Here is a 22,406-nt window from a genome sequence, read left to right on the forward strand (position 1 = left end):
CAGAGGTATTTTAAATAACATGACGCCCCTTTTTATTAGAAATCCTACCACATATCTCTTTATTAAATCCGGTTTTTCTGACATGTTTGTCACGGAGGACACGTGTCTTTATTCAATTGGACAGGAATTTTCGAGGTGTTACAGGTGGCAGTCCAGGTAAGTCCTCTGGGAAGACTTCTGGATATTCCCTCACGACAGCGATGTCCTCGATCTTTGGTTCTGCAGTTTTCTTATCTACAATGTGTGCCAGGAAGGCAGCACATCCCTTCTGCAAACACTTTCGTGCTTTGAGGCAACTGATAATTCTTAACGGCGTATCACGCTTCTCTCCATGAACCACAATGGTATCACCATCTTCGGTTGGGATACGAACTACCTTTTCATGACAAACTATTTCAGCCTTGTTGCCTGATAACCAATCCATTCCTACCACCACGTCGAAGCTCTCCAGCTGGACTGGTAGTAGATCTAGAGCAAACTCACGCTCTCCCAATTCGATCACACAGCTTCTGACAACTTCATTGGCTTCTACCAACTTTCCATTAGCCAACTCGATTGAGTACGGAATATCTAACTTACTAGCGGCTAACCCAAGCATATTCTTAACTCTAATGATACGAAGCTATAGTCGGCACCAGTATCAAATAAAAAGGATGCATAGCGTTGGTTTACAGGGAACATACCAGTAATGACACTGGGGTCCTGGCGCGCTTCCCTTGCTTCGATATCGAACACTCTTCCCCGGGCTTGGTTCAACTATGGGCAGTTCCTCTTGTAGTGCCCATCATCACCACAGTTAAAGCATCCAGGTCTTTGCCTGTTTCCACCACCATTTCCAGCTTGATTATTCCTCTGGTTATGATTCACAGTGCCCGCTTGATTCGCATTGTTGCCTCGATTCCCATTTCCTCCAATGTTTCCTTGTGGGCGATTTCCATTACCACCCCGGTTATTGTTTCTGTTTCCAAATCCTCCTTGGCCTCCCTGGCCAACAGTGGCCCAACAAGAATCCTTCAAGTGTCCAGGTTTTCCACACGCTTCACACACTTTCAAACTACACCGGCCAGAATGGTGACGCTGGCAGGTGTTGCACTTGGGCTGAGTGCCCATATATCCCTTTCCTTTCTTTCCACTACCAGCTGTAACCTAAGCTGGTGCGCTTGGCTCTCCTTTCTTAACAACCCCACTAGTGCCTTGCTTGAAGTTCGAGAACTTCCGTTTGTTATCTCCGGATGACTCGACGTGAGTCTCCTTGCCAGGGTTTGTAAGTTTTTCTAGTCTAATGACTTCCGTAACGAGTGCCAAGCCCATCTTACTTGCAGCCATAGATGTTGGTGGCGTAGATGCTGTCATTAAGCTCAGGACTTGAGGTGCCAGTTCCCAAATGAAATGTCCTAATTTCCTCAATTCTGGTTCTACCAAGTACGGAACGACTCGTGCCAAATCATGAAGTCTTTGCATGAATTCCAACATCTTCGGACCTTCCATTATCAGACTCTGGAATTCACCTTCCAACCTCTGTGTTTCTGTTTGGGTGCAATACTTCTTACGCATTATTCCTTTCAACTCATCCCAAGTTAACGCGTATGCTGTAGTTAGGCCCATTATTCGAACCTGAAGATTCCACCATAATCGAGCTCCATCTTAAAACAACTCAGTAACGTATGGGACTTGTTGTTCTGGCGAACAACCACTCATTCGAAAGATGGATTCCATACTTTCAATCCATTTCACAAAAGCTATGGCACCCCCAGTGCCGTCGAACTTCGGAGGCTTGTAATTGAGGAAATGCTAGTAGGAACAACCGTTATTTTCTGAGGTGCCTATGCTAGGTTCGGAGCGTAGGGCCTCGTGCTGTGCTATAGCTGCAGCAATTATCTTTTGAAGTTCTGCCTCTGAGGTGGGCATGCGCATTTCGCGTCTTGGTGGCATCTTCTAAAAGATGTTTCACGTAGGTTAGGTCATAGCAGGTGAAACGTACGTATGTATTCAACAATGTCAGCACATAACATCTCATGTTATAAATAAATCAGCCACTTAACATCCCATGTCATAGAACATAAACAATAGATCACTGCGATTGCATTGCCACAAATCGAGACCAAAATGTGAGGTTTACGGGTACCCAACTGTATCATACAACATCAATGACTTAGTAGGGGACGACCCTAGGCAAGTCGTGCGATCGCTGGACATGTTCAGGAATCTCTGGTTCGTCCATTTTCAAATTCCAGGACTCCATCTCAAGCTTCTGTATTCCAGTCTTAGAACCACATTTCTCCTCAATCATTTCCTTGAGCTCGTCCCAGCTCAGTGCATAAGCAGCATCTGTACCAAGGGTCTGAATCCGAAGATCCTATCATGAGAGTGTGCTATCTAGAAATGACCCCGAGGTAAAGGTAACACTCTGTTGGGGCGAACAGTTAGTCATTCTTAGAATGGAGTCAATCTTTTCAGACCAACGAACAAATGCAATGGCGCTTCCTGTTTCGTCGAAGTTCAAAGGCTTGCAGTTCAGGAACTGCTTATAGGTACGGTCAGTTGTGGGGGGGGGGTTATTTCCAGTAGTGGCATCGCTGTGCTTAGAGCGGAGTGCTTCATGTCATGCATTTGCCTGTGAGATGCGTTTTTGCAGCTCGGCTTCTATCCTTGGCAACATACTGGTGTTTGTGTCACGCCTGGGTGGCATTCTCTTCTGCCGAAATGGCATGAAGTGGGTTAGACAACATTCCAATTGTCTATGAGATACATAGCACCATAAGCCATAAGCCATCATGTACTCACCCAATTTTACACGTAAATATACTCAATGTATGGGTGGGGAAATAAATTTCTGAGCCTTCACATAGGCTTGCCAATTTGGCTTGTTGCTTGAAACAGAATGAACTCGAGGCTTCATCGCCTTGGTCATTCGTGTTCGAGTTATTTCCTGCTACATTGGTTTTCATTAGCTTGACCCGCAGAGTCCACCAGGATTTTTGTGCACTACAAGTCGTTATTACGTGGGCCCCCGTAATAATAAATTGTCTTGCACAATTACCCCAAATTTTCTCTCGTCCAAGCAGATGATCAATCAAGGAGCAACAGCAGGTGCATCGGCATGAACAGGGTCATGCTCCAATGCGGTGTTAGGAGCAACGCCTGGCTCAGGGGCCACGGCTGGCTCCGGATCAACAACCCCATCACAAAATCAGCTGGATCAACCATCACAGGGGGTTATAGGATCCTCCAAGGGCTGGTCTAAGTGTATGAACTCAAGGTCATGGTCTGGATCAAAACCAGGTGGAAGAACAAGATCACCCTCAATACTGTGATCAAACTCAAAGCTGTGTGCGGGAACCGGTGCAGCTGATGATGCCGTATCAGGGTCGGCGTCGTGTGAATGGTGCTGCACTCCCTGTATATGTGAAAATGCGGATGTCAGAAACTCAAATGAGTCTGGGACAGGGGAATGGGTATGAGTTTCCCCTGCAGGAGCGTCCACAAGCAGTAGGCTAATACCAGTAGCAATAGGGCCTCGCCCTCGAATGGGTCCTCCTCTAGTAGATCGTTATCGTCGTCAGAGGCCACGTCGGGGGGGGACATATCAACAACAGGATAAGCGGCAAGGGGCACAGGAGCAGGGATCACCGCGAGTGGCAAATTCCCAACAAGGTGGCCATCAGTAGGCTCTGCTACGACTTCAGGCAGCGCAAAAGGGCTGAAAGTCGTCATTGTCTGTGCCGGTAGTATCGGAAATGTACACCTCGTACTCCGATGAAACTATGTCGTCTGATACTATGGCCATGGGATTCGTAGTGTCCGTCTTTCTAGTACATGATGAAAGCATGACGTTTGTAACACAAACACATATACGTATAACAATCAATCATATAATCATATAAACATGTTAGTCAACAATAAACAATCAAATAATTCTCCTAGTCCCACTAGCCTCCCAGTCTCCTAGACTGACATTCCTAGTCCCACTAGCCAAATTCTCCTAGCCTCTAAGACTGCTCTATCATCTACCTCGATCTCTTAGATCGAGCCTCGGCCTCCAAGACCGAGCCTCAGCCTCCAAGACTGAGCCTGCTCTTCCTAGTCTCACTAGCCATCTACCTCGATCTCTTAGATCGAGCCTCGGCCTCCAAGACCGAGCCTCAGCCTCCAAGACTGAGCCTAAATAAATAATAAATAAAATGTGCTCAACAGTTGTTTGTAAAAACGTTTTGGATCTGGACTTAAGTGGTATGCAGTAAAAATGTTTTCGTGAGAGCCCTAGTGATCATAGTCTAGACTCGAGAAGGAATCCTAGTTCGCTATGATCGGAGCTCTGATACCAAGCTGTCACACCCTGGCTTTGCGGAAGCGTGGTTAATTTGGTGTGACTTCTTAATACCATAGCTTAACCATAACAAGCTATATGAATTTAAAAACCATGCAAGATCATCCATTAATTTAGGTTCGAAAAATAAAATACCATAACATTGTCTCAGCGGAAACACATCCTAACAACATAAACAGTGTTCAACAGACACAAACATCATCATGACATAAACACAGTTTAAGAACTGTGACTCGTCCAGGAAAAAGTCACATCCCTTAAACTTGGATGACCTCGTAACTAGTGCAGCGGGAAAACGTGCCATACCATGCCAGATCCTTTAATTCCCTGAAATACATGTAAGTTGAAAAATCAACAATAATGTTGAGCGAGTTCATGTGTAAGTGAGCAAATAAACCTTTGTTTGTATAAAACCCTGGTATGTAGCAAATAAGGAAAAAGAGACCACCAATGGTTTGCAAGGCCATTGATATGTGTGAAGTGCAAGTAGGGAGACTCAAACCTAGCGGATTTTGCGTTGGGTACACAGTCACCACCTGGTCCATTAGGCGGGCTCAGGGGTTGGGCTCGCTACACCCAGATAGATCTACCGCTACTGTCCCTCGGTCCTACCATGAGGATTAATGACCTCATGTTGCTCCTACCCACTCACATGATCTAAGTAGTAAACCTCCTTACGCTAACCATACCATGTATAAAGTATTCGTAATCAAAGTAACATGTATTTCACCCCCGCAGTTTAGAAAACTGAAAACAGTTAAGAGAAAAGGGGGACATGAACTCACAGTGGTGCGTCTCTACCAAGTATACCTCCAAATCAAGCAGCTGTGCGATGACCTACATGTACTAATTATATTAGACGGACGGCCATGCCTTAGCTTTATGGTTTAAGTTTTTGGGAAATAGTTAGACAACTATTTCGTGTTTACATTCTGTATATACTTGGTAATCATTTTCCTTCCCAAGGATGGGGGATATAATACATGTGTGTTCGAAATATATTATTAAGTCTCACTTAAAATATATTTTATTTCTAACTCCAAAATATACATATTTTTCTCAAAAATATTATATTTTTATCTCACATAATTTTCCCAAAATAATACCTTGACAAAAATACGCGTTCATAATTATTTCTTTAAATGCGTAAGTTACGTTTTAATGATCGAGTGGTAACAATAATTACCGGTGTAACTTATCGTGAAAGCGTTCGTATTATTTTGGATTCGTTAACATTTGATAATATTATTTTTACCCTAAAAATAATATTTATGTATCTTCACAAATAAGTGACAAGTAAGGTTGTGAAAAATATATTTACTAAATATATATTTATCACGTTTAATTTTGTGAAAATCCCACCCCCGATATTTTGTAAATAAAGTCGTGGCGAAACTTATATTTTGAAAACATGTCGAAAAGGATTTCTAACACTTATAGTGAAAATATTCTAAGTGTTAGGTTTTTGGAAAAATTTCGCCAGAGTTTCCTCTGTAACTGGAGGTGGCCACGCTTTCAAGCGTATCATTTTCTTTTATAAATCAAATCAACCATTTTCTCATTCAATCAAAACAACGTCCAAAACAACAAACTAGTAAATAAATATGTAAGTCGCATAAATCACATGAACTTGTAGTTTTCTAAAATTATGAAGTAAATCCCATTACTTTTAGCGGATCTTTATATAAATCAATCCGATTTCGTAAAAACCCCGTTTTTAGAGAAATTCCGTCTTTACAACTTCTCGTCATCTTTTACAAAAATAGTTATTTTGTCGAAACTTTGTGCTACACAAGTGTTTACACACTTGTGTGTTCTAAAAATCATTCTTGTTGGTGTAAGATCCGTCTTTGGAAAACACGATTTCTTTGATACTTGGTTCTTTGAAAATACCGCTTGTAGATCCGTAGATCTACTAGTTTTAAACACTATTTCATAATAAAAATCGCTTTTACACAAGTTCGTGATTCGTGTGTGGTAGAGTTTCATCCTTTAACCCTCGTTACTTTCCAAAACAACCTTATGTCATGATCCATGATCATGACCAACCCGGGTTAAACGATGATCCGAGCTACCACAACATAGATCGGGTCTAAATAACTACACAAATCAAATACTACAAGATTTACACAACAAACAAGCTTTTAACCATCATTTTTAGTGTTTTTAGTAGACTTTTATGCTTCATCTTGTAAGGCTACGAGTTTTAACCGTTACAAATCATTTTAACCACTTCAAAATAGTTCGAGAAGGTGATTCAAGTAACTTACTACTAGCTCGAGGCTAGGGAAGAATCTAGACACAAAATGAGAGGATAAAAGCAATAGAGCGAGGTCCTTCGCGTTCCGAATGCACCAAGCCTCCTTATACGTGATCCTTGGCGCTTGAATGGACTTGGAATGTGAAGATCAAAGCTCGAAAAATTGATGGGTGTATAGGGGGATCTCGGCCGAGAGCTTATAGAGGGAAAGAGAGAGTTTTTGTGTGGTGAAATGTGATGAATGATCAAGTGTACATAGCTTGTTACTTATAGGCAATGTTAAGGTCATGGTCCATAGGTTTTTATGCTTTCTAGATATGGAGCAAGTTTAATAAAATAATCAAGAGGGTACAAGGTATGTCCCCCCTCTTGGGGACGGTTGGTTAAGGGGGGGGGGGGGGTCTTGGTTCAAATCTAACTAATTAGTTAGTTTATAGTTAAGTTAAGTTAGGTTAGTTAAGTGATTAACCCGGTTAGTAGTGTGTTGTGCTTTACTGTGGGTGTTAGGGTATTCAGGGATCCTAACTGGCTCAGAAAAGACAAATAATGTTATTAACAATATTTTCATGTTCCGGGTATAGTCCGGTTGTTCGGTTGGATAGTAATCCGTTAAAGCGTTAAACAAAGCTTTAAAGTGTCGTTGTTATTTTTAGTGACACAACTCAATCCCGACACTTTGGAAAGTGTCTAGTAATATTTTTCTCATGTTCTGGCACTTTATTAGTTAGCTAAAAGCTAAATTGTTTATTAAAGTGCTGAATTTTGTGCTTAGTGTATGTCTTAGGCACATCCAGTCATTGTAACTTATTCCTAGAGACGCAGTTCTACAACCCTTGTATCCCTACACTCACCACTAGTGTAGTAACTATTTCTGGCTCATACAGGCCTTAGAGGCAATATCTGCCTGATGCTGGCTTTATCAGCATGTTCAATAGGTTATCCGTTTATAGTGCTACTGTGCTTTTGTGCATCATGTTTGTCACTAAGGTTCAGGATGTAAATAATGTAGTGACAGTAAATAGAGTATGATGCAAGTATGTACACGTATCAACATTCAAGTAGCAGTTTATCCACAATTTCAGGTAAGCACAGTAATTAAGCAGTAATTAATTATTAATTAAGTCGTACGGATACCTGGTTTAGTGAGGGTTGTCACATATGTCACATAACAGAGTTTCATTACACGTGACAAATCTGAAAAAGTAGACGAATGGCAAAAGTTAGATTTAGTCGGATCAGCATGTCCTTTTATAGACAACATCCAGTCGACTGGACTTTCAAAAGAATGAGCCATCCGACTGAGCCTTATAAATAAAAAGGCCATAAGTTTAAAGACTCATACGACTAACATTCCTGTCAAATGATTCATTCGATTGGATTACATGTTGTATAAACTCTGTCTTAACTTAAACACTAACACACTATACAAAGATTTAAACACTACGAAAATGACTATAGACACTATATACACTAAAGTGAATTTGCAATAAAACAACTACAAATATGGGGAATTTAGCATAGAATATCGTTTTTTATTTCAAACACATCAAAGATCCCCACACTTGTAAGTTTTTCAAAGTTGTATAAAGTTGAAAATTTTGTACTTTGGTTTCTTGAAAGTTTGATTTCTAATTCCGCACACTATTTTCCATCTTTATTGAAATCAATTGCCATTTTATTAAAAGACTGGTTTGTCTTGCGATCAACAACCATGTTGGTTAACAAATTGTAAAAATGGTGTTGAAGATTCACTTTGCCTGATGATGTTAGTAAAACTAGTTCCACCATTATCTTGAACATTCTGACTCTGCCCAGAAAAGAATGCATTGTGTATCTTAGGCCCAGATACATTAGATGAACTTTTATTAATTTACCCATAATACAATGATGGATCTTGAGGTATAGGCTGAACCTGCATTTTTGCCTTCTTTCTCATTGCTAATTCCAAAGCCTGTAGTTTTCCAATAAAATCATTCAGAGCCAGATCAGTAAACTTATCACTTTGCTATAAGACAAGTAAGAAACTATCCCACTCATTTGGTAATATGTTTGCTAATTTCATTGCAGCCTCCCCATCTTGAACTTTTATTGAATATTCATCCATTTCACTATGAAAATGACAATATATTGTAATCAAATCATCTAAACTTTCATTTTTCATGTGCATAAATATTTCAACCTCCTTTCTCAACAGGTTTTGTTTACCTTCAATCATTTCAGAATTTCCCAGATACCTTTTTTCTTAAAGCATTCCAAACTAACATTGTAGTTTGAAATTGTTTGAATTGATGAAGAATGTTCTTTGTTAAGGCTTGTTGCAACTGATTAAACATTTTCTTCTCACGCTCAAAAGCAACCCTTAGAATTTCATCCATCTTGGATATTGGTTTTAAATCAATTATGTTTTCAGCACGCGGTCTAACATAATCCTCTTCAATAGATATCCACAAGTTAGTTTCTAACCCATAATTATACTTCTCAAACCGGTCCTTCCAACCTGGATAATCTTCTAAATGCATAAGCTTAAGTGCTTTATTATTTGCACCCATTTCGTTGTCGAGGTTAATTCCTGCTGCTATACCAGTTGCTAAGCCACGTGTGCACAGAAATCAGACATGATGAAAATTTTCAAACACTTGTTAAAATATTTGATTTGAGTTCAATCAGATGAAGGAGTCAAATGGATGAAGCTTTAGTAAACCGAATGAATGATTTGATTGACTTTTGAGGTTTTGGTTCAAATGAATGAGTTCAGGTCAAATGGATGACGCATAGATTGACTTTAAACTAATGAGAGCTTGAGTCGGTTGAACAATTAAACGAATGGTTCAATCATTTGGGGTTTAAACGGATGACTTCAATCATTTGACATGTGGCAAATTCTGGTTTTAATCAATTAAAATTTTCAACCGAATGAGCCTTACGATTGAAGAACGGCTACTGGGTACAACACACTTCTGAACACAACTATTCACACTAGAAAATCGAATTTCAACATTTTTAGTTGATTTAGGTGAAATTATGGTTCGTTTTTATTGTTTAATTTTTTCCAAACACAATTAATGGTCAATTTCATAAAACAACCACGAAATACAATTCGAATAGGTCCAAAACAGTTTCGAATAAACACTAATGGATTTTCATCAAATTCTAGTCATTCTCGTCTCAAATTCTTGCAAATTCTGTCCAATTTCACACAATATCTTCGTAGAATCGAGCCTAACGCTCTGATACCACTTGAAATTCCCTTAAACAGATCTTGATCATACGTTTTCATAATTCTACGTTTTTCACATATACAACGAGCAGAATCCGTAATACAAGCTAAGATATTGTACACAATGATGTTATAAATAAATAAATAAATAAAAGAATAAAAAAATATTTCGGGTACTATAATTATACCCCCCTTAAAAGAAATTTTGTCCTCGGAATTTAACGTCTACCTAGAGGACATAATGGTAGCTCAAAGTTTGCCCATCACCGCACAGGTTTTATTTTGAGAAAAAGGTTTTTCGACAGGATAGAGCCTAGGCTCTAATACCATAACTGTAATACCTTAATCCATAACGGCTGATGTATCACTTATACAACACCTTAAAGGTCAGAACATCATTCCATAAATTGTAAAACTTTACATATTTCGAAGAAGTCAAAATATTGTACAAAACATTTTAAACTTTTATGAAAATCCATGGGTGTCTTTATTCCATCGAGCCATACATCCAAGTCTTCCCAGCCATTTTTGAAAACCTAAAGTACATAAGAAGGAAAATGTACGCCTGAGTAATCGGGGTTTACTCAGTGGGACAACAACAATATACAGTTTATATGTATATATCAAACAATACATATATAACACATATTCAGTTAGTCACCTTCAGTGTGTCAAATTCAGTAGTTCAATACGGAGTCAGTTCACATTCAGTATGTCACATAGCAGAGTTTCGTTACACGTGATAAATCTGAAAAAGTAGACAAATGGCAGAAGTTAGATTTAGTCGGATCAGCATGTCCTTTTATAGGCAACATCCAGTCAACTGGACTTTCAAAAGAATGAGCCATCCGACTGAGCCTTACAAATAAAAGGGCCATAAGTTTAAAGACTCGTACGACTAACATTCCCGTCAAATGATTCATTCTATTGGATTACATGTTGTATAAACTCTGTCTTAACTTAAACACTAACACACTATACAAAGATTTAAACACTACGAAAATGACTATAGACACTATATACACTAAAGTGAATTTGCAATAAAACAACTACAAATGTGGGGAATTTAGCATAGAATATCGTTTTTTATTTCAAACACATCAAAGATCCCCACACTTGTAAGTTTTTCAAAGTGGTATAAAGTTGAAAATTTTGTACTTTGGTTTCTTGAAAGTTTGATTTCTAATTCCGCACACTATTTTCCATCTTTATTGAAATTAATTGCCATTTTATTTAAAGACTGGTTTGTCTTGCGATCAACAACAATGTTGGTTAACAAATCGTAAAAATGGTGTTGAAGATTCACTTTGCCTGTTGATACTAGTAAAACTAGTTCCACCATTATCTTGAACATTCTGACTCTGCCCAGAAAAGAATGCATTGTGTATCTTAGGCCCTGATACATTAGATGAACTTTTATTAGTTTACCCATAATACAATGATGGATCTTGAGGTACAGGCTGAACTTGCATTTTTGCCTTCTTTCTCATTGCTAATTCCAAAGCCTGTAGTTTTCCAATAAAATCATTCAGAGCCAGATCAGTAAACTTATCACCTTGCTATAAGACAAGTAAGAAATTATCCCACTCATTTGGTAATATGTTTGCTAATTTCATTGCAGCCTCCCCATCTTGAACTTTTATTGAATATTCATCCATTTCACTATGAAAATGACAATATATTGTAATCAAATCATCTAAACTTTCGTTTTTCATGTGCATAAATATTTCAAACTCCTTTCTCAACAGGTTTTGTTTACCTTAAATCATTCCAGAATTTCCCAGATACCTTTTTTCTTAAAGCATTCCAAACTAACATTGTAGTTTGAAATTGTTTGATTTGATGAAGAATGTTCTTTGTTAAGGCTTGTTGCAACTGATTAAACATTTTCTTCTCACGCTCAAAAGCAACCCTTAGAATTTCATCCATCTTGGATATTGGTTTTAAATCAATTATGTTTTCAGCACGCGGTCTAACATAATCCTCTTCAATAGATATCCACAAGTTAGTTTCTAACCCATAATTATACTTCACAAACCGGTCCTTCCAACCTGGATAATCTTCTAAATGCATAAGCTTAAGTGCTTTATTATTTGCACCCATTTCGTTGTCGAGGTTAATTCCTGCAGCGATACCAGTTGCTAAGCCACGTGTGCACAGAAATCAGACATGATGAAAATTTTCAAACCCTTGTTAAAATATTTGATTACAGTTCAATCAGATGAAGGAGTCAAATGGATGAAGCTTTAGTAAACCGAATGAATGATTTGATTGACTTTTGAGGTTTTGGTTCAAATGAATGAGTTCGGGTCAAATGGATGACGCATAGATTGACTTTAAACTAATGAGAGCTTGAGTCGGTTGAACAATTAAACGAATGGTTCAATCATTTGGGGTTTAAACGGATGACTTCAATCATTTGACATGTGGTAAATTCTGGTTTTAATCAATTAAAATTTTCAACCAAATAATCCTTACGATTAAAGAACTGTTACTGGGTACAACACACTTTTAAACACAACTATTCACACCAAAAAATCGAATTTCAACATTTTTAGTTGATTTAGGTGAAATTATGGTTCGTTTTTACTGTTTAACTGTTTCTAAACACAATCAACGGTCAATTTCACAAAACAACCACAAAATACAATTCGATTAGGTCCAAAACAGTTTCGAATATACACTAATGGGTTTTCATCAATTTCTAGTCATTCTCGTCCTAAATTCTTGCAAATTCTGTCCAATTTCACACAATCAATATCTTCGTAGAATCGAGCCTAATTCTCTGATACCGCTTGAAATTCCCTGAAACGGATCTTAATCTTACGTTTTCCTATTAATCACCTTGAATTCTTCGTTTTTCACATATACTACGAGCAGAATCAGTAATACAAGCAAAGATATTGTCCACAATAAAGTAATAAATAAATAAAAGCATAAAAAAATATTTCGGTTATTATAATTATACCCCCTTAAAAGAAATTTCGTCCTCGAAAGGACGAAATTTAAGGTCTACCTAGAGGACATAACCGTAGCTCGAAGGTTGCCCATTACCGCACAGGTTTTATTTTTAGAAAAAGTTTTTCGGCGGGATAGAGCATAGGCTCTAATACCGTAACTGTTACACCTTAACCCATAAAAGCTATAACAGCTGATGTGTTACTTGTATAGTACTTTAAAGGTTAGAACATCATTCCATAAATTATAAAACTTTACATATTTCGAAGAAGTCAAAATATTGTACAAAACATTTTAAACTTTTATGAAAATCCATGTGCTTCTTTATTTCCTCGAGCCATACATCCAAGTCTTCCCAACCATTTTTGAAAACCTAAAGTACATAAGAAGGAAAATGTACGCCGGGGTTTACTCAGTGGGACAACAAGAATATTCAGTTTATATGTATATATCAAACAATACATATATAACACATATTCAGTTAGTCACCTTCAGTGTGTCAAATTCAGTAGTTCAATATGGAGTCAGTTCACATTCAGTGTGTCACATAACAGAGTTTCGTTACACGTGACAAATCTGAAAAAGTAGACGAATGGCAAAAGTTAGATTTAGTCGGATCAGCATGTCCTTTTATAGACAACATCCAGTCGACTGGACTTTCAAAAGAATGAGCCATCCGACTGAGCCTTACAAATGAAAGGGCCATAAGTTTAGAGACTCATACGACTAACATTCCTGTCAAATGATTCATTCGATTGGATTACTTCTTGTATAAACTCTGTCCTAACTTAAACACTAACAAATACACGACCTATACAAAGATTTAGACACTACAAAAACGACTACAGACACTATATGCACTAAAGTGAATTTGCAATAAAACAACTACAAATATGGGGAATTTAGCATAGAATACCATGTGTTATTTCAAACACATCAAAGATCCCCACACTTGAGCGCCACCTCCTCATGTACACTGACTCACCAAACTTTAAAAATTAGAGGGTTCAACAAAAACCATAACAAATCACAAGGATTCATACACACTCGAAGATGCGTGTGTTTACTTGTGTGAATGAGAATCACCAACTTGAGGAAGCAATTAGGGAAGCCCCCCAAATATTCTCACCAAATTTTCACGGCCGCACAAGGGATGGTGTTCCCCAATGGGGCCGCACACCCACAAGTTTCCTTATCTCCACTCTGTGTGCCCTTATATATGTACATTTATTGGAGATGCCACCCAAGTGGCTAATGCTTTAGATATCATCAGAGCTGAGGGTCCTTCCTTAGGGCTTCAACTTAATATAAAGAAAACTGAAGTTTTCTGGCCAACCTACAATGGTGTAAAGGTTCAGGAGGGCTTATTCCCTCGGGGGATTGGGAGGCCGGTGCGGGGTGTGAAACTCCTGGGGGTGCCGTTAGTCGTAATGCAGAGTTTATTAATAGTATGGCTCTTAAAAGAGCGAACTATGCCGTCGAGCTGATGAGGTGCCTTAAACGCCTACGGGACCCTCAGAGCAAGCTCCTCTTGCTTCGTTCTTGAATGGGTGTTGCTAAATTACTGTTTGGTCTTCGAACGTGTCAACCTTCTTTGGTCGGGGGAGCTGTCTCTGTTTTTGATGAAGGCCTCCGGGGAGCATTAGAGGATATTGTTGTTTGTGGGGGTGCCTTTTTTGGAGATCTCCAGTGGAGGTTGGCTACTCTCTCGACCCGGTTCGGAGGCTTAGGGATTTGTACGGCCGAGGATGCCTCTTCATATGCTTTCGTGGCTTCAAGGGCCCAATATTGGGGTTTACAAGACCACATACTCCGAGAATGTGGTGTGGATGTTTTAGACTCCGATTACAGGAGTGCGTTGGACCTTTTGCATAGTTCTCTTCCCGACCTTGATATTGGCGGTTTCTACATTAAAGACACCGCCCCTCCTAAATCCCAGAAAATTTTGGCGAATGCCTTATATGGCGAAATTGTCAAGAGGTTTGAAGAGAAATTTGTTTTATCCCCTCGGCAAAGAGATGTGTTTGAATGTCTACGTGCCCCACATGCTCAGGATTTTCTGTCTGTCGCACCTATTGAAGGCTTAGGGCAACACATGTCGGCTGTGGAATACCATGCTATCCTTAGATACCGACTAATAATTTCTTTGTTCCCAGTTGACGAGCCATGTCCGGTATGCCGTAAAGCGTGTTTGGATTCTTTCGGCGAGCACGCGATCCACTGTAAAGACCTACCGGGGTTTAAATATCGGCATGATTGGGTGAGAGATGTGTTATGTGATGTTCTTAAGCGGGCCGGGATCTCTGCCAAAAAGGAGGCTCCAGTAAATTTCCTGACTGACCCTTTAGAGGGGAGGTCCACTTTACACCCGGCGAACATCCTTGTGTTTGGATGGGAAGGGGGGAAACACGCTTGTGTAGATCTAACTGGAGTCTCCCCCTTTGTCGAGCTCAAGGACAAGGGCTTTGTCGTAGGGCAAGTGGTGCTCAAGGCAGAGGCAAGCAAAGTGGCAAAACATGAGAATCAACATGTGTTTGTCCCGTTTGCGTTTGATACCTTTGGTTGTCTCGCTCCTAACGTTGTGCGACTTTTGAATCGAATTCAAAAAGTCGTTAATGGTAATTCTTCGTCGCTAAAGGTTTCAAACTTTGTATTTAGTAGAATTGGTTTTTCTATTCAAAAGGGGTGGCTGTGCAACTTGTTGCCCGACTACATGCCATTGCTTTGTAATTGCCCTTTTTCGTGTGGAATGATATTGTTATTAAAACAAAAAAAAATAGGTTAATGAGTCAGTTTATAAGCTAAACGACTTAAACTTGTCAAGTTACATCATGTTTATCTTCATCAAAGTCACATGTTTTTTTCCTTGTTCTCTCTCTGCCGAACCCTAGCCTCCGTCTAAGCGGCTCGACGATGAAGGCACAATCTAGCTAGTGGTCGGAGTTTAATCGGTCTGCACATGGTTGTAACCTAGATTTTACTTTTCCTACTAGTTGTTTTCTGCTATATTCCATTTGCTACTTAGGGTTGGTTAGCATTTTGTCTGGTTGTATGGTGGGGAGAGACAAGATGGAGGAGGAATGGAAGGACGTGTCGTCGAAAAGGAATTCTAAACGTGGGAGTAAAGAGCAAAGGAAAGACAATATTACAAAGTACTACATGACCAATCTTCCGTTTGGATGCACTCCATGGGAGGTAGCAGAGTTTTTAGGGTATTACGGAGAAGTATCTGGTACTTATGTTGCTCGCAAGAATGATAAAGAAGGGAAAAGGTTTGGGTTCATCTCTTTTAAAAACGTTAAGGATGCTAAGGAATTGGAGAATAGAATGAATGGTGTCAAAATGGGTAAGTTTATTCTTAAAGTTAATATTGCGAAGTTTGCGGTTGAGAATGTCGGTCTATTTGAGGAGGGTGCTTCATCTAAGATTAAGATCGGAGTTGGGCCTTCTGGAAAATCGAATCGTATCCCAGAATTCCCTCAACAGAACGGGGTTGGGGGAAACAACTTAGGTTTGAAGAAAGATGGTCGGTCCTTTGCGGAGCTGTTCAAAGGAAAAGGTAGAGAAAGATGGTCGGCCCTGGTGGGGAGAATAGTGGATATTAACATTCTTAATAAGCTGGACAGAGTTTTGTGGGATGGAGGTTTCACAGGAATTTTTACTCAGCTTCTGAATTTTTACTCTTGAAAGATGCCTGGAGTTAATGGTTCTCTGTTTTGGACATGTGGGAAGGTCAAACTCTAGCGTTTGAGAGAGTTGCTTGGTTCAATGTCTTCGGGGTCCCCCTTCATTTAGCGGACAATTCGGTTTTCAATGAAATTGCTAGTCAGTTTGGGAATGTTGTCAAACTTGCTCAGCTGTCTATTGATGATGATGATCTTTCATCGGCTTGCGTGGGTGTTCTCGTCGGTGACGGTAAGGAGATTAAAGAAAACATAAATTTAAAGTGGAAGAATAAAAGCTATCAGGTTTGGATCTCTGAGGTGTGTGACGTCTGGATCCCGGAATGTATGGGAGTGGTAGGGTTGAAGAATGTTGACCGGACAGAGGAGTCTCCTCCTCAATCGCCGGAACTTGATCCGGTGGAAGGTGTGATTCCGACGGGTAACGAAGAGGCGAGGGCAGAGGAAGAGATGGGGACGCATGAAGTCTTGCATGGGAACACGGGTTGCAACCCCGGAAACCAGTCTAATATCGTGGGGCCCGAGGATTACAATCAAGATGAGAGAGAATCTGGAGGTTTTGTCTGTTCTTCTGTTGACTCTGGTAAAAGAAGAAAGAGAAGGCCTAAGCTAAGAAGCCCAGGTAGAGACAGGCCTAATAATTTGAATAAAAGCCCGGTTGAGGAGGAGAGGCCTAATAAACGACCCAGAGAATCTTAGAGTGATCCGTTTGACTTAGATAGATTTATTGAGAATTGGAAAACATTATCTGAAGCTAGCAATAGGAATCAAGATATCAATTCTAGTTGGGGGTATTGACTTGAATCAGCAGGCAACCTTTTCAAGTTCCTCGGCTAACTCACTTCTAGAAGAATCTGTGGGAGTGGGATCTTCTTCTGAAGGATCTGATGCGGCCAGAGGTGTCTTCGATCCAGGTAACGCTGACCCTGAATTAGTTGCCATTGTCCAGATTGGAGAAAAATTAGGAGTGATTTTTGGGAACCATGACCAGTTGGTTAAAGAGATGGTTTTGGGTAAAGGAGTTAATGGGGGTTATCAATGATTCTTTTATCCCTAAATATCAGGGGTTTGGGAGGTGGAGAGAAATGTTCTTGGGTTCGTTCGTTGAAAAAAGCTTTTAATTTCAGTTTTCTGTGTCTTGCAAGAAACGAAACAGAGTGACTTGGTTAATTTTGATTTATCTAAACTATGGGGGCATAGGGAGTTTGGTTCGGATTTTGTGGGTTCTGTTGGTCAGCGGGTGGTTTGCTTTGCATGTGGGATCCAGGAATTTTTAAGTTCAGTAGCTCTGTTAAAAAAAGGAATTCCATTGTTATAAAGGGTAGATTAAAGGGGCATAATGAAGTTTTGAGTGTGGTGAATGTTTATGCCCCCCCAAAGTATAAGGGCTAAACAAGAGTTGTGGAATGATATCACAGCGGAAATTGCTTTAGAAGAAGGGATGCGGTTGGTAGCGGGCGATTTCAATGCTGTTAGGTATCGTGAAGAAAGAAGGAACATCGATTTTAAACAGGCTTGTGCGAGTAATTTTAATAATTTTATTCATAATTTGGATCTTATGGAGTACAATTTGGTGGGGAACTAGTTCACTTGTGTGAGAGATCACGGTAGAAAGCTTAGTAAGATCGACAGGGTGTTGGTGTCTCCTAACCTTTTTAATAAGTGGCCGGAGGCGTCTATTAGAGCTTTGCATAATCTCCACTCGGATCACAGACCGTTATTGTTTTCTTTATGTTCCTTGAACTATGGGCATAAACCGTTTAGGCTCTTTAACTCTTGGCTAAAGAAAGATGGGTTTGACGATGTTGTTAGAATGGCGGCTGCCAGTTTCAGTTTCGAGGGGGAGCCGGATATTTTTTTAAATAAGAAATTTGCTTTCATTCGGTCAAAAATTAAATCCTTGAGGGACGATATCCTTAAAAAAGAAGGTGAGGAGGAAAGAAGGGTTAGGGAGGAGCTGGAAAAGTTAGAAGAAGTTATGGAAAGTAGGAGTTTGTCGGAGGAAGAAGAGTGGATTTATGAAGAGAGCAATAAAGTTCTGAAGGAGCTTAGTTTTAGTAAAGGGGAAGATCTTAGACAAAGAGCTAGAATCAAGTGGGCTATTGATGGAGACGAAAACTCGAAGTATTTCCATGGCGTTATCAATAAAAGAAAGGCCTTGAATTCTATCCCGGGGTTAAGTATTAATGGGAACTGGGTGACTAAACCATCCAGGGTCAAAAAGGAGGTTATGTCTTTTTTCAAGCAAAAATTTGTTAAAGAGTGCTCTAGTAGACCGGCTATTATTTGTAGCGGCATTAAATTGTTACCTTCAGCGGATAAGAAGTTTATCGTCGAGGGCTTCTCTACTAAGGAAATAAAAGATGCGGTCTTCGAATGTGGTGACGACCGGGTCCCTGGGCCTGATGGTTTTACTATGAAATTTATAAAGAAGTTTTGGGATATTTTTTAGCAAGACTTTAAGAATATGCTGGATTTTTTTCATAAAGAAGGCAAAATTAATGTGGGATGTGGTTCCTCTTTCATTACTCTCATTCCGAAAATTAAAGATCCGGTGGAGCTCAACAATTATCGTCCTATCAACCTGGTGGGCATTATTAGTAAAGTCATCTCCAAAATTCTCGCCAATAGGCTTAAGTTTGTTATTTCCAAAGTTATTTCGGAATCTCAATCGGCGTTCTTGAAGGATAAATTTATTCTCGACGGACCGCTTATTGTGAATGAGTTGATAACTTGGTGCAAGAAGAGTAAGAGGAAAGCGTCTTTGCTTAAAATAAACTTCGAGAAAGCATACGACAACATAAACTGGGCCTTCGTTGTGGATGTTATGAAACAAATGGGGTTTCCGGAGCTTTGGTGTCGTTGGATATGGGGGATTCTGAAGTCTGCCAGGTCTTCGGTTTTAGTTAATGGATCTCCTACCTTTGAGTTCAAGTGTGAAAAGGGGATGCGTCAAGGTAATCCGTTATCCTCGTTCTTGTTTTTGATTGGTATTGAAGCTCTTTCTCTTTTGCTTGATAAAGCGAAGGATGAAGGTATCTTGAAAGGTTTGGAGTCTCCGAATGATGGGCCGATTGTTTCTCACCTTTTGTTTGCGGATGATGCCATCATTTTGGGAGAGTGGTCTTCGGAGAATGTTTTGAATGTTGTCAGAATTCTTCGTGTCTTTCACATGTGCTCGGGTTTGAAAATAAATTTGTCCAAATCTAATCTTTTTGGATTGGGGGTGGAAGGAGGGGAAGTGGAGGACAAGGCAGCTAGTGTAGGGTGTAAAGCGGAAGCTCTTCCGTTTCGATATTTGGGGATCTTGGTTGGAGCTAATATGAGTAAGGTCAATAACTAGAAACCTGTGTATGATGTTTTTCAAGCTAGATTGTCTAAATGGAAGGCGAACTCTTTATCCATTGGAGGAAGACTAGTGCTTATCAAGTCTGTTCTTGAAAGCCTCCCGTCTTATTATTTTTCGCTCTACAAGGCGCCTTGCAAAGTGATAAATGATTTAGAAAGCTTGATTAGACGTTTTCTGTGGGGGAGTTCTAGTGAAGAAAAAAAATCATTGGGTCGCATGGGATAATGTGTCTATTCCTAAATAGTGTGGGGGTCTTGGTCTTAGTAAGCTTAAAGACATTAATATGGCTCTTATTTCGAAATGGTGCTGGAGGTTTAAGATAGAGGAGAATAGCCTGTGGAGGAAAGTTGTCTCTACCATTCACAGTGGGATCTGGAGTTGGGATTTTATTCCGTATAAAAAAATTGGGGAAGTTCATGGAGCAAAATTGTTAGTTGGATAGCTAGATCGAAGGTGAGTTATTTACCGTTGAGAAGCTTCTTTAAGGGGATTCCGGGTAGGGGTGACACTATTTCTTTTGGCTTGATCCCTGGGCTGCCATCGAGCCTCTAAAAGATTTATTTCCGAGCTTATTCCACATTGAAGCCGTCAAAAAATGCAAAATTAGCGAAAGAATGTCAATCGGTTCGAACCAAGTTAATACTCTTTGGCAGTGGAAGAGAGATCCTATGCAAGGGACTGAACCGGAGGAATTGTCTCAGCTGCTCAGTTTATTGGATTCAGTCTCGTTGTCGGACAGATCGGATCGTTGGATCTGGATTGGGGAAGGAAAAGAAGATTTCAGTGTGGCTGCTGTTAAAAGAACAATTATGAAAGGCAGGGGTTCGAGTTCCGGGTCGAAATTTAAGTGGTGTAAGTGGGTTCCCGCCAAATGTAACATTTTCGCTTGGCGTGCGGTTATTAACAGGATTCCTACGGTCGAAGCGTTGAGGAGAAGAAACATTAGCATTCAGAATTCGTCATGTGGTCTCTGCAAGGATGGAGAAGACGAGGTAAACCATCTCTTTTCGGGTTGCTATGTGGCTAATGTAGTGTGGAGTTATGTTAGTAATTGGTGCCGCGTTCCGCATATTTATGCTTTCTCTATTCAAGATTTGGTGGAGTATTATGTGAGGTGTGGTCTCAAAGAGCCGGAAAAAACTATCTTTCAAGGTGTAATGATCATAGCTTGTTGGAGTCTTTGGAAAGCGAGAAATGAAGCCAGGTTCAGGAATGTTTCGGTTAGAATAGAGAAGGTTATTAGTGAGGTGAAAGTGTTGGGGTTTCTTTGGGTTAAGAATAGAACGAAGTTTAGAAGTTTATCATGGGAAAACTGGTGTAAATTTGTAATTATGTAGTTTCGGTTGTGTGTTTTTGGTGCCCCCCCAGTTTCTGGGGTGGTGGTTTGTTAATGAAGTTTACTTTTCAAAAATAAAAGTTTTACCGAAGTGAGCATTTGGTGGATTCAGAATTAGATTTACATGTATGTTTTGTTGTTGAAGGAAAAAAACAAATCTTAGGGGAGGAGGGGTGGTTCACTAGTGATAGTTTCTATCACTCCCACTATCCAATCCAATCAAATCATGTCATGTCATCACCCAATATTCTATCACTAGTGATAGAAATGTAGGCGGGGTGGTATCACTAGTGATGGAATTCTATCACTCCCAAATTTTTTTAATTTTCATTTTAAAATTAGAAATTTTTAATTTTATTTTAAAACAAAATTATAAATTTCACTAATTTTTTTTAATTTTTTATTTTAAATTAGAAATTAACAATAACACACTAAAATTAAAAATTTCATTAAATTTAAAACATACTACTTCAATTTAACATACTAGAAACATACAATTTAAAAAAAAAAAAAAAAAAAAAAACCTACTCCTCGTCCGAATCGTCAAACTCCAAACCTAGAGAACCTACTAGTTCGATTAAATCGAATCTTAACCGAAAGTGAGTTTCTTCGTTACGCAATTGTAGATGGATATCTTGTGGAACTTGAACTTGTGTATGAGGATCCGACACCCAATTCGGGGATATTGCACGTCCGTCTTCTTTGATCAGCATATTGTGCAATAAGATACATGCATACACTATGCTATGTATTGATTTCTTGCTCGTCGCACGAACCTGTCGGTGTAGTATACCCCATCTACCCTTTAAAACACCAAATGCCCTCTCAACATCTTTTCTTGCCGATTCTTGCAATTTTTTGAACGCCTTTTCTTTAGTCTCGACAGGAAATTAGGGAGCTTTCACAAAAACAGACCAAGATGGGTAGATACCATCCACAAGATAAAAGCCTCGTCTGTAATGTCGACCGTTAACATAGAAAGGAGAGGAAGGTGCGGTACCATCCGTTACACTTTGGAACAACAGCGACGTGTGCAACACATTGATGTCGTTGTTTGAACCTGGAACAGCGAAATACGAATGCCAAATCCATAAATCATTCGATGCCACCGCTTCTAGTATGATGGTTGGTCTTTTGATGTCTCCCCATCGCCATCTAGCCTCGTGTGCGGCGTAAATACGTGAGATGTCGTGGTTCGTCGGTTTACGTAAAAACTCTTTAGCATACAACTAAATGACCGCGTTGCAAAAAAATTGCAAACATTCACGTGAAGTTC

At 39.6% G+C, this 22,406-nt stretch overlaps 1 protein-coding gene across 1 annotated transcript; it reads left to right on the plus strand.

Moving 5' to 3' along the window:
* The first annotated feature begins 20,408 nt into the window (after positions 1-20,408).
* On the plus strand, positions 20,409-21,131 carry LOC110893192. The gene has a single exon (XM_022140310.1). It carries the CDS (start codon positions 20,409-20,411, stop codon positions 21,129-21,131), a length of 723 nt encoding a protein of 240 aa, XP_021996002.1.
* Positions 21,132-22,406: the final 1,275 nt, after the last annotated feature.

This window comes from Helianthus annuus, chromosome 12 (genome assembly GCF_002127325.2).
Source record: "Helianthus annuus cultivar XRQ/B chromosome 12, HanXRQr2.0-SUNRISE, whole genome shotgun sequence".
In the NCBI taxonomy this organism is placed as follows: domain Eukaryota; kingdom Viridiplantae; phylum Streptophyta; class Magnoliopsida; order Asterales; family Asteraceae; genus Helianthus; species Helianthus annuus.